At 49.5% G+C, this 13,138-nt stretch overlaps 1 protein-coding gene across 1 annotated transcript in view; it reads right to left on the bottom strand.

Moving 5' to 3' along the window:
- LOC121684147 (rho guanine nucleotide exchange factor 26-like) overlaps positions 1 to 13,138 on the bottom strand; it is a 28,862-nt gene that overhangs the window by 1,419 nt on the left and 14,305 nt on the right. The window contains exons 7-14 of the mRNA XM_042064101.1: positions 12,925 to 13,077; positions 12,709 to 12,838; positions 11,407 to 11,481; positions 11,156 to 11,245; positions 9,564 to 9,718; positions 5,299 to 5,508; positions 828 to 898; positions 469 to 573 (exon numbers count right to left, since the gene is read on the bottom strand). Of these exons, the coding sequence (XP_041920035.1) occupies positions 469 to 573; positions 828 to 898; positions 5,299 to 5,508; positions 9,564 to 9,718; positions 11,156 to 11,245; positions 11,407 to 11,481; positions 12,709 to 12,838; positions 12,925 to 13,077 (989 nt within the window). The remainder of the gene's footprint in view (positions 1 to 468; positions 574 to 827; positions 899 to 5,298; positions 5,509 to 9,563; positions 9,719 to 11,155; positions 11,246 to 11,406; positions 11,482 to 12,708; positions 12,839 to 12,924; positions 13,078 to 13,138) is intronic.

The following is a 13,138-nucleotide window of genomic DNA, read 5'->3' as shown; positions in this document are numbered from 1 at the left end:
CTAGCTAGTCAAATATTTAACACAGTTGGAAATGAGTTCTGGAAGTGCTCCAGAATGCACACAAAGACTTTCCCAGCTTCAAAGGTGTACAACATCAAACTTTCAGCTGACTGCTGACTGCTCTAAGTTTAATGTCTGCCAGCGGATTCTGGAGGCATTTGATGCGCTATCCTGGGAATGCCCTTTTCACATCAAATGTGGCAGGCCAACCCTCCTGCGGTCCACACCCTGCCACAGTACAGACATCTGACCAATCACAACAGCAGAACCTTTTCACTACCGTGCAGTATTCCCTTTGCTCTGGTGCTCAGGACAGAAGATCAAAGGACAAGAAAAAACAAACGAGAAAAACAAGGACTGTGGATAGCGCTGTGGAAGGTTATGACAGAAATGATCAGGGGAAACAGTGATGGAGGGGAGAGGGGGACAGAATTAAAATAGGAGAGAGTGAATGGCTGTTTTACTGACCATCATCCACCATCTGCGACACCAGCACCACCTCTGCCACCTGGAGCGAGAGCTCGTCCGGCTGTCTGGCCGTGTACGTCCTGGTCACCTCCATCTGCACCAAGTCTGCCAATGGACAATTCAGCAGAGAGTTATTTACTTATTTATCATAGCTGCAGATTGCACTTGAAGCGACGGGAAATGTGTAACAACTTACTTATGATTTATCAATCAAAGCCAAGAATCTATACATCTTGTATGTTTTTTTGCATGCATCATTAAGTCTCTCTTTGAGCTTCCTGAGCTGCTATGTGATGTGATGTGATGTGATAATACATATGACCACTAGGTGGTGCAGTGGCCCTATGTGCTGAACTTACTCGTTCTGTCGGTGTTATTCTTGTCACTGTTGGGGAGGCCAAGGGCGCTAATCCACCGAGCGCGCTCATTCCTGTGAAGACAAACACACCAATCAGAGCACAGCGCACACACACACCAGATGCAAATGATGACATGGGTCACCGCTATACACTTGCTTTAGTCTCCTTTATCTCACTGCTGTTTTTCTTTCTCTGACCTCCTCTTAATTCCCGCCATTTATAGACAAGTCTTCAGTGTCTTGGCAGCCAGTCAAGGTGATACTGCAGGTAGGGTTACAATGGGCAACCTGAAACTGGTAACGCAGAGCATTCATGGGTGAAAGCAAAAGCTTCTCTGTTCTGTTCTGTGAATTCCCCTTTGTTCTGCCCAAGCATGAGCAAGAGAACAACTCTCTACTTCCATAAAGGGACTGAGAAAAGGGAGGGGAGAGAGAGAGAGAGAGAGAAAGAGAAAGAGCAGAGAAAATAGACAGCGTGGATGAAAAGAGGCACAGGTAGCTCTCTAGTCTCTATTCTCTAATCGACTGATGACATGGTTGATGCCGGGAAAGATACTGCGCCAGACTGTTCTGAGAAAAGCCAGGGACAGGGACAGGCTGCCATGGTAAGAAATGAGACAGACAGTGAGTGAGAGAGAGACCACTATAGAATGAAAATGCAGGGCAAAAAATGTTGCATTTTGCTCAGGTAGCCTGTGGCTGGCACTATACTGTACATCCCAAAAGTCTAAAAGAGGGGCATGTTTTTCAGATCATTTCTTCTCCTGTAATATCTGCAGTAATTCTTTGCATGTTTTTTCATCAAAACCAAAGCAGAATGCCAGTGAATGAATTAGTGAATGACATTAATGAGGAGACACAGCACCAGACTGTGTAGGTAATGCAGAAGTGGGCATCATCCCTCTGATGACTCACCCAGCCTTGAGAGCCGACGGCGCTGAGCCGTGCAGGACAATCACGCTGCGCGGCCAGGAGAAATGTCCTGTGTGGAATTTTAACGAGTTGCCTGCGCTACAGAGGAACCTCTAAGAATCTCTGTGACTCAATGCAGCATCATGCAGCCCCCCCCCCCCCCCCCCCCCCCCCCCCCGATCTCCTAGCTCAAGCCCAGGCCAGCGAACAAGGTCAGCACTCTGCTAACGCTATTACACATATACAATGGATAATGAGCTGCAAATGGATTCTCTAAATAACGACTTGTTTCCTCGTCTTTGTATGAACCAGATTGTAAAGCAATTATGACGTGTCACTGTTGACCTGAAAAGGGTTCTCCCTCCTGTATGTGGCATGATGTGTTTTATATACAGTTCTGCAGACACCAGAGCGCTGATGAAGGGCCAAACACCTTTGTAATCATGACAAATATAGGACACAGCCATTCAGGTCATGGATGGCAGATGACAAATAAAAGTCTAACTGTGGAGTATGATTTTTCATGCACTTCTGCAGCCAAATACTGTATCAGGCAGACACCTGAACTGACGGCACAAATACGGCAGGATAAAGCACTAATACCCCTGGACCATCAATCTGTTTCAACACTCCACTGTATGACTAAACTCTAATCTGTCACCAGAGTACACCAACATTAATTCTGTAGTCAGGAGAAATGATGATCAATTCCAGCCTCGTGCCTCAGCTGTGGGAAAGTGTCTGTAGGTTTGTGAAGGTCATGTGCTTTGCTTAATGTCCAAAAGGCACCCTGTCCATTCCTGAATGTGCCATTTGGACAGACACAGGTAGCGTTCCCACGATTCAGCATGCCAGCTGAGCTTTCACTAACATTACCATTAACCATAGCCACACATCCATGCATAGGCCCACTCACCAACAGTCACACACATGTGCAGATCCAAAGACCAGGGTTATGCATGGAATGGAACACAAATATTTAGAGGCAGAGACAGCTGGTGTGTGTGTGTGTGTGTGTATGTGTGTGTGTATGTGTGTGTGTGTGTGTGTGTGTGGGTGTGTGTGTGTGGTGTGTGTGTGTGTGTGTGGGTGGGTGGGTGGCTAGTGAATGGGAGTGAGGGAGTGAGTGAACAAGGCACACAGAATGTTCTCGGTAAACCGGAGCATTGCTAAGTCAAAATAAGTAAATAAGTAAATTAGTTTTTAGTATATTTTCAGCCATGAAGAACAGAACACATAATTCTTTGTAGAAAGCATAAAGAATGTTACATACACGAAAAAGACACAAAATGATTATGTGTTGTGATGTAATACTTTTCCTTCTGGGAAAGGGCATAATCTTGGTGCTACACTATCTCGTCAGATTATCTTACACCCTTTGTACAACTTTCGTACGTCACGCTTGGAATGATCTAAATCTGGTATCGCAGGCATTCAAGCAGTATCTACAGTCTGTCTACAGGTTTGGCAGGACCAGACTCTTTCTAGCGTGACAGGGCCGAGTTGTCACGACTCCCAGCAGCCCCCCGACCCTCAGTGAGAACTGGTCCCACCTCATGTCTCCAGAAACAGGCTCCCACACTCCTCCACCACACACTATTCAAATACATGGGATGGCCCAGCCCTTGAGCCATACCGCACAGCACTACAAAACACACAGTCAAGTATTTCACTGGGAGCCTGAGGAAGTGGTGAGAGTGGGTTTACACAAAAATGCACTGAGAGAAAGGACTTAAGCTCACGCCCACGCAAAACACCAATTACCTGGAACATAAGCTGGCTGTCGGGTACCTATTATGTTCCAGCAAGTCCCTGTGGAACATGTCATTCCTTTATCATCCTGTGATGCGTGTCAGAGCGTTTCAGAGAAAAGCTCCACCAAAGAGTCATACGCCTTTCACTTCAGCAGCAACACCATCAGCTGCACCACATGAGCCCTCATTTGGAACAAAAACACAAGGTGCAGACTTTGGAGCGCCCTTGCCAGGTGTTTTGTTTGTGAACTGCACAAACACCAGACTATTTTTCCTCCACGCCCAGGCACCATCTGAACTCTGTGTGTTGTTGTTGATATCCTGTTTACACCCACGGCCCTGCGGCAGCTCGGAGGCTGGGAGCGCTGGAAGGAGGGCAGGGTGGGCGCGGGTGAGGGGGGGGGGGGGGGGGGGGGGCTGCTCCGAGCGGAGGGCAGTGGTTGGAGGCATTGTGGGAACCAGCCCTGGGAACAATGGCCTGCTTCCTAGCAACCAGGGCATTCACGCTCGACGCTCTCCCCTTCCCCAGCCCCGGAGCGGAGCCGGCTGAGCCGACCAGTGCCACTCAGACCCCATGACGCCCCAGTGACATCACAACAGGGGGCCCCCAATCCCACGCTTTTATCAGGGGCACGGGGGGGACTTTCCAGCACCATTACACTACAGTGCTGCATTCATCACGCGTGTCTGCTCATGGGGGTCAGGCCAACGGCCAACAGCCTGCTCTGCCAGAGAGATGGACTGACTAATGTCTAATGGTGTCTCATGTTCCAAAGGCCTGAGAACAGAACTCTAACAGAGAACCTGAAAATGCGGGAGAACTTGTCGGCTGTCGAGTGGAGAAAGGACGGAGCATTGCGCTCCGAGCTCGCTTGCTTGACAAGCATCTCTGTTTGAAGTTCCATAATCAAAGCCAGCTCCAATCCAGACGTCACTAATCAGGCACATCACATCCCACAGAGCACCTAGATAGCAGCCTCTTCATCTACTCATTGCATGCCACCCCAAATCTCCGGAGACCTGTGTGTGTGTGTGTGTGTGTGTGTGTGTGTGTGTGTGTGTGTGTGTGTGTGTGTGTGTGTGTGTGTGTGTGTGTGTGTGATTAAGTGTATAAGACAGCTGCAGACGGCCTGGCCACGTCTCTACACATGCCTGCGCAGCAGACAAACAGCCGGGCACTGCTTTGTCCCCGTAGCATTACTGCATTAGAGAGAGAATGTGTTTTGACCACAGGCAGGACCCAATGTTCCACTTTGGACACATTAGGTCTGAATAAAGTCATTTTCCCGGCTGGACATTCTCAGTTGGTCTGGGTTCCAGCCTGGACCAGCCTGGAGTCAGTGAATTTTACCCTCAGAAATAACTCACTGCGAGATAAAATAGCTGAACTTAGATTAAAAAGTTGAAGTTGAGTCACTGGATTCTTGCAGAGTAAATGTGCATACAGCTTAGGAGAAATAACTGCCCCTGATGAGCTTTCATTTTTGCCATTACGTTTTTAGTAGTTTGTTCACCCTGTTGCTAAAGTGTTTGGATGTTGGTGCAGATTACGAGTACCACCATCATAATCCCTACACCTTTCTCCTACTCTGGATTAAAGGAGTACCTTGTAGAGCATTCTAATTCAATTCTTTCTTTTTGCTACTCAAGAAACCTTCAACATCAGAGGCGTAGTACTGCTGACCTGTACTTATAGATCTTTATGTGTGTGTGTGTGTGTGTGTGTGTGTGTGTGTGTGTGTGTGTGTGTGTGTGTCTATGTGTGTGTGTGTGTCTATGTGTGTGTGTGTGTAAAGGTCAACTTACAATTGCTCGACCCCAAGGACCATGGGCACTTTGTCTCCTGAGTGGTTGCTGCTAAATTGGAGGCGGAAGAGATGATTGGCTGGGCCCTGGCGTGAGGTCAGCATGCTGGCAGTGGTCCGCACCGGTGACAGGTTGAGGTCCTCGGCCTGACACGGCCCCACCCAGATCTGGTCGCGCAGAGCGTAGTCGATCACTGTGTAACTCTCCTCACTGAGACCAGACAGAGGACACACAAGGAGACAAAGGAAGAAAAAAGGTCAAAGGTCAATTGCTTCATGAACTTCACACTGACCCTGAGGTCAGACCATTATGCCTACATTACCCATGAGGACCTGGCCCTTTGACTTCTCTTTCATTCATCCGACTAACCCTCTCTACAGGCAGCGAGACTTCAGGTCCATCTGGAAGTCATTGGCTTCGGTGGAATGCCAGCTTAAGAAGCCCACTGCAGGGCCAAGGTCTCGGCAGGCCAACTGGGACCTGAACTCAACACCACCTCCTCCACACGATCACATAGAGTACCTGAGAGGGGCTCCACAGTAGTCTGGCCACTGCAGGCTGGGGACTACCACAGCAAGGGCACACACAAGCAAAACATGTGCACCCACGTGCTCGCGTGCAAACACACACACGCACACGCACACACACACACACACGCACACAGGCACACACGCACACAGGCACACATGCATGCACACACGCACGCACACACACACACACACACAGGCACACACGCACATCATCGTGTTTGTCAGCGCAATGCCACAGAGGGGCGTTTTGGTTTGACTGAGGGGGTCACCTGGAACACATCAGCCTCAGCCATCTTTCTCAATCACACGGTTGTCAGGGCACACTCGCGTAACGCATTCCAGGGGTGTGTGTGTGTGTGTGTGGGGGGGGGGGGGGGGGGGGGTTACATAAATCTGATAGCTGCCCCAGTGAGCGGACACTACTCCGGTCCAGTGTGATGTCTAATCTGTGTGAGGACTGTGGTGTGCAGTGGGGCGACACACACCAGACAGGGAGGGGGAGACAGAAAAGGCAACTCAGTACCAACTACCCTTAAAGCCTCAACATCACATTCCCAAAATGTCCCGGGGACAGAATGTCAGACATGCCTGGAATGCGATTTGAATTTCATGGAGAAGAGAAGAAAAAGGGGGAGGAAAGGAAAAACGAGAAAGAGAGAGAGAGAGAGAGAGAGAGAGGGAGGGAGAGAAACGGAACAGACGGGAACAGAAATAAATCCGCTCACGACTCGCCAAGAGGGAAAAAAGGCCCAGGGGCACGGGACTGCTTTGGAGTGCTGCATGAAATCAAACGAGCTGCCGCAGAACTGACCCGCACCAGCGGCTGCCCACGGACAGACCACCCAGGGGAGCGAGCCTTCCCGTGCTCCAGGAAACGGCCTGCCGTGGGGAACAAATGAGCACACACACACACTCCCTCTCCACCCCTGAGTGGACATGCGTGAGGCCAGAAGCCCTTGGCGAGACCCTCTCCACATAAATCTCTAACGCGTCCAGCTACCTTTCACGCAAGCGAGCATGACAAGTCAGATCAGCAGAGGACCGATGCATAAATCAGCCCGAGCCTATAAATACGAGGCAGATGCCCATCTTTTCAGATGAGCCCAACAGACCGTCACGCGTGCAGGCAGGCGAGACATGCCATCTGCTGCCCCCTGCGCTCTGTGCCCAGGGCTGGATGCCACCTGATGGAGGGCACAGTGGAGTGGCACTCAACTAATTTTAACTGTCCCCTCCATCTACCCTTGTGCTCTGCAGGAACCACAGTTTACTGCCAATTATATTCTGCCATGTGTTCTCTATCAAACACAAACACACACACACAATCTGCCCTCAACCCTCCATTGCTTCTGTTTTCTGATAAGGCAGGCTCAAGGGCTCTGGGAGGGATCTGTTAGTACTTGGCGTTCCAATCAGCCTCTCATCTGATGTCACTGGAGTTGTCCTGGCATCCTCTTCAGTAGATGTACCGGGCAATGAGGATGCAACATCCTCTAGTACATCCACAATCAACACACAAATACATCCACCCACACACACACACACACACACACACACACACACACACACACACACACACAGACACACAGACACACACAGACCCACATACACACACACACACAGACACACACACACACCCACACACACAGACACACATAGGCATGTAGATGCTGGAATGAGAAACATGCTGTCCCCAGAGTTCCAGCCCTTGTGAGATAACAGAGGCCTTCTCCTCCTCCACGCCTCACACACGTCATCAGCCAGGTCCTCAGCAGCATCCCCTCCCTAGACACCCTTTACACTCCAACACACACCCACACCTAATCTGCCAGTGCACTAGGAGCCACAACGCAGTAACAACAAGTAGCCAAGGGAAATACACAGTGGTGTGAATAATGAAACAAAGTTGTAATTACAAGGAAAATCACACAATCACTTCTTGGTGCAGAGCCACTGACATCCTGACAGCTGTGGGGACTATGAACTGTGAAGTGTTTCTGTTTTGTAGCCAACTGGCCACTTCTCGGTTTCTCATCTCAACATGGCTGAGAGCGACTTTGTGCTCCACGACTGCACGTCCCAGTGAGTGAGCAGACAAAGGCTCGGCTATCTGTGTGGATCTCTCTCACACACACACACACACTGCTACAGCAGCACAGGCAACAAATGGGGAGCCAGGAGGAGAGGGGGATGTATGTCTCAACGCCCTTCTCTCTCTCTCTCTCTCTCTCTCTCTCTCTCTCTCTCTCTCTCTCTCTCTCTCTCGCAGCAATAACAACGCTGCTGAGCTGAACACCAGGAAGAGGAGAGGGAGAAAAAAATGAATGGCAGCCAGCTGGTGGCGAACTGGGAGTTACATAACTGTTCTGGATAGTGGGAAAATATAGCACGAGGGACAGAGAGGGAGGGAGGGAGGGAGAGAGGGAGGAAGAGAGGGAGGGGAGATGAAGGGATAGATGGAGGGGAGGAATGAAGGAGGTGCGCACGACGCTGTTTTTCTCCCCGTCAGGCCAGACACAGTAGCGTGACACCTCCCTGCTCTCCTGTGCTCACGAGGTCTGGAGAGCAGAGAGTATCAGGACTCACATCAGCAATGCATCTCACAGACACACACACACACACACACACACAGACAGACACAGACATACACACACACACACACACACACACACACACACACACACACACACACACACACACACACACACACAGATGCCTAGATTCTACCAGATGAAAACCACATTGTTTCCAGGAAGACATTCTTTTCTAAGGAATACCGAATGTTCTTGAAATTCGGGAGAGGAAAAACAGACTTCCAGTGCCGGAGAATATGGAGGCCCATATTGTGCAACACAGATATGAAAGCAAAGGAAGTCCAACCACATACGCCAGGCATGTGGAGCAAAGCTGTTTTCATGTGCAGTTCAATAAGAGTCAAGTTTTCAGAGTACAGTCAAAACACCAGCGAGAAAGACGCAAACATCGGTCTCTGAAGCCACTCATGCGTGAAATCATGACTAACACACCAGGGCAGAGAAAGAAGGCTAAAAGTAAACATCCCCACACAAAACGGCGTGGGGCAGGACTGTTATTATGTGTCGCTCTGTCGGCCTGTCTAGTACAGTTCCTTCTGTGCTGTGCCGAGTGGGTGTGCTGAGCAGGGACAGTACAGGCTGACCCAGCGGGAGAGAGAGGAGGGAGCCACCCTCGCCCTGACCCGCTCTCCACACCTGTGTGAGGTGCCCTCACGGACTGGGAGGACACACGAGCTGAGCAAAAGCTCTGGCAGCCAAACATGGAGTTGTTTGAGCGTGCGAGCTGTGCTGTGGTTTCCCACCACTGTGATTTAGAGCAGTTGAGCTGAGGGTTTCCATGCAAATGACTAAACTCCTCGTGGGGATAAATAAAGAACAGACAACCGAGTAACAAACAATGACATGAACTAATGAACTTAAGGGGCAACAGTGGATTTTCGGGGGTAAAGAGATTGTTTTGTAGTTTTCCACTGGCTGCTTGTAAGGTTCAAGTTCAGAGGCTGGTGGCTGGGGTCTACTGGACCGGGTAGGGGGGATGGGGGGGGGGGGGGGGGGGTGACCTGCCTGACAGATGAACTCTGCATATCAGAATTCTCATCTCTGCTACTTTACACAGGAAGAGCCTGCTCAGTGGCCCCCTGGTTGGGGGAGGGGGGCTAGTCCAGAGCCAGGCTCTTCATAGATATGCACGGGAACCCACCTCTTCTTCCTGGTGAGGATGAGCACGTCGTTGAAGAGGAAGAAGTAGACCTGCTGCCGTGACGTCCTCTTCAGGAAGATGCCGTTCTCCTCCACCAACGCCGTCAGCTCGCCGCGTTTCACCATCCAGCGAGAGGAGGACACCAGAGGGAATGGCTGAAGAGAGGGAGTGGGGGAAAGTAGAGAGAGAGAGAGAGAGAGAGAGAGAGAGAGAGAGTGAGTCGGACAGAAGACTGATACTACTGAAGCAATTACACAATGAAAACTGAAAAATTCAGAGACATTCAGTTACACAGACACAATTACCACAAAGGGGCACCACATAATCAGGCACTGTATAGAGAAAATATGGATAAACCACATCATATATTATGATGTTTAAGAGCCAGTGGAGCCCATAAAAGGCTGAAAGTATGCAGGCCAGAGGCAAGGAGGAGAAAAATACACATCAGAAAGTCATGAAACTGACGGCGAGTTCTGGCATTTCAACAGCAGTTAAAAAGTGGTAGGTCCCCAGTCTTTATGTGAGGTTAAAGAATTGGATAAAGTTATCTTCACAGTATAGAACTGAAAGGATAAGGAGTTTAGAGGTCACAGATAGTGTGGCTCACACATGTATTTGAGTGTGTGTGTGCGCGTGTGTTTGTGTGTGTGTGTGTGTGTGTGTGTGTGTGTGTGTGTGTGTGTGTGTGCGTATGTGTGTGTGTGTGTGTGTGTGTGTGTGTGTGTGTGTGTGTGTGTGACACATGTATGTGTTGAGTGCTTTGACTAAAGTGGGCCCATAAACAGCTGGACATGGCAAAGCCCTGAATGAATGCTTACAAGCCTCCAGACATCTGCCTACACCACATGTGCCAACACTACTTTCCCACACTTTTTTTCCTGGATCACCCGCTCTCTCTCACACCACACAAATGTACACTTGCACCAATGATGAATGTATGTGTGTGTGTGTGTGTGTGTGTGTGTGTGTGTGTGTGTGTGTTGTGTGTGTTGTGTGTGTGTTGAAAGCACCTGTGCATGATAAAATAAATGTTTGGACATTCCACCTTCACAGTTATGGGTACCAAAGAAAGAGGAAGCATGTTAAAAGAAATATCAAATAACACTGAGATATCCTATGAATATATGCCATGTATTAACCCCAACCTTCTTTAAACACTCCTCATTCACATTTAACATGAGGAGCTGCTCCCCCATATCCACTCTGTTCTTTCCCAACAGCTGACGTTACAGTGCAGAGCTGCTGCATTACATCCACTTGGGCCGACGGAAGAGTCCTAATGTCAGCCTGCTGTGATGGCAGAGCTGTCTCTCTAATGGAGTTAAAAGCCTTCAGGGATATCTCAAAGAGCAGCAAGAGTGGAGCCTTCACACCGTTAATCTTGTCTGTTTCTCTCTCTCTCTCTCTCTCTCAAACAAACAAAGCCGTACACTATGACATAAACTCTCTCTCACACATACACACACACACAGACACACACACAGATGTCTGTAATAGCAGAGAGACTTTAAAACGATTGGGTAACTACTCTCATGTGGTTGTAAAATGGAAGGAAACATGATCTCAGCAAGTTCATTCCCACGATTTACCTTAATCTTGAACTCCAGCTGAGAGTTGATGGTGTACATCATCTCAGTCCTCTCCATGGTGCGCGCACCCTCGTTACACTTCCGCACAACCTGAAATTGGATACAAACACACACACACACACACACACACACACACACACACACACACACACACAAACACACAGTCATTAAGATTAAGGTAGCAAACTACTTTGACATGTACATTGTGAGTTGGTAAAAGAATGACATATAGACTTCTGAACAAGTCTCACCTTGCTGACTTCCTGGAAAGCTTTCTTACAGGCCTCATACTGCTCTGTGTTCTTAGGAGTCTTGTGACAGATAGTCTAAAGGAAGAGAGAGCATATTCATGTGAAACACACACAGTTGGAACAAGGACACGCTAACTTGCTCCCCAGACAGAGGTCTAATGGAGATGATTTGGACACAACAACAACCGCCTCAGTGCTGCGATCTCTCGGTTTGATGTGTCTTCACTCACGAACAGGAAGAGCACGTCTCTCTCACGCTTCTGAGCCCAGAATCCCCCACCCCCCTTCCCACTCTCCTCTCTTTCCTCTCTTCCCTCTCTCCTCTCTTCCCTCTCTCGCTCACTCTCCATCCCCTCTGTATGTCACAGGAGAGTAGTGGTGGAGAAGGTGGTGGTGGGAGAAGGTGGGGGTGGACGAGAGGAGCTCAACTTTCTCAGGGTCCATGTGACAGGCCGACGGGCTGCGCTGCTCTAAGCTGTAAACTCTGCTGACAGGCTCGGGGAGGATGGGAGAGGAGAGGAGAGGAGAGGAGAGGAGAGGAGAGGAGAGGAGAGATGAGAGGAGAGGAGAGAGGAAAGGAGAGGAGAGGAGAGGGAAAGAAGAGAGGCGGCATTAAAACACCTCGAAAAGCCTGGCTTCCCCTCCGCTGACAGCCTCCATTCCAGGCATTAAACTCTCCAGAGGGATGAGATGAAACACAGACGCAACACAAGCAAGGCCCGAGGAGCGGGAAGCACAGAGAGAATGGGAGAGTGTGGTCTTTGAACACAACAACAACTCAACAGAGTGACCAATGGAAACACCATAAAAACAGCAGAAGGACAAACAGTACCAGCAGTACACAAACAGCATCCAAACATAGCAATACTTGTTTTGCCCTTGCTCAAAAAAGAAGAAGAGAGAGAGTGTGTATGTGAGTGTGATAGAGAGAGAGAGAGTCTTCATTGATGCATTACATTACATAAGAGTTCAAGCCCTCTGTTAACCTGATAAGCCCTGTGTGTGTGTATGTGTGGGGCCCCAGGGAGGTGGCCTGAGGACAGATTAAAGCAGCCCCGGGGGGCTCACTGCACTGATGTGAGGCTGGATGGAATGAGGAGAAGACGTCTGCTGACAATCTCATGGCAAGAGGGGAACAGTTTGGAGGAGAGTGTGCAGGAGCAGTGTGGCAGAAAGGAGTTTAAGGCGGCATGTATGACGGACAGGCATTAAGGCAAGAGCAGTGTAGTGTGGGGGAGGAGGTAGAAGAGATGTGAGGAGGCCGAGAGGTGCGGGGTTGGGGGGGGTGAGGGGGGCACTCACGTCCATGAGCAGAGGCAGGCGGGTCACACGCTGCATGGGCAGGATCAGGAAAGAGATCATGGGGAGGTTCCTGCAGTCGGGGTGCGCCTCGATCCGGGTCAGCACCTCCTTAAACGACGGACTCTTCATCCTATCATGGGACTCAGCAGTGTTACATAAAAATGACAGAAAATCAGATTTCATGTTTATGGTTAAAAACTCACTAAAAATACTCACACAAGCCTTTGAAGGGTCCTTTGCTGGTACACTTCATTGGAGCAGTATGTTATGTAGGGGTCAAAGTTCGACTGGGCGTGCCTCTCGACAATGTCACTGATATCATCAATAACTATATTCTGCTGGTGTCGGTCTTCCAGCTCCTTAAAGAACCTGACGAAAGACAGAGACAGAGGATATGCGTGGGTTTGCATGTCAGAGATGCCATACATTA

Source organism: Alosa sapidissima, chromosome 15 (genome assembly GCF_018492685.1).
Source record: "Alosa sapidissima isolate fAloSap1 chromosome 15, fAloSap1.pri, whole genome shotgun sequence".
Lineage (NCBI taxonomy): Eukaryota > Metazoa > Chordata > Actinopteri > Clupeiformes > Clupeidae > Alosa > Alosa sapidissima.
Note: the sequence above shows the minus strand (reverse complement) of the source record. Positions and strands in the feature narration are given on the sequence as shown.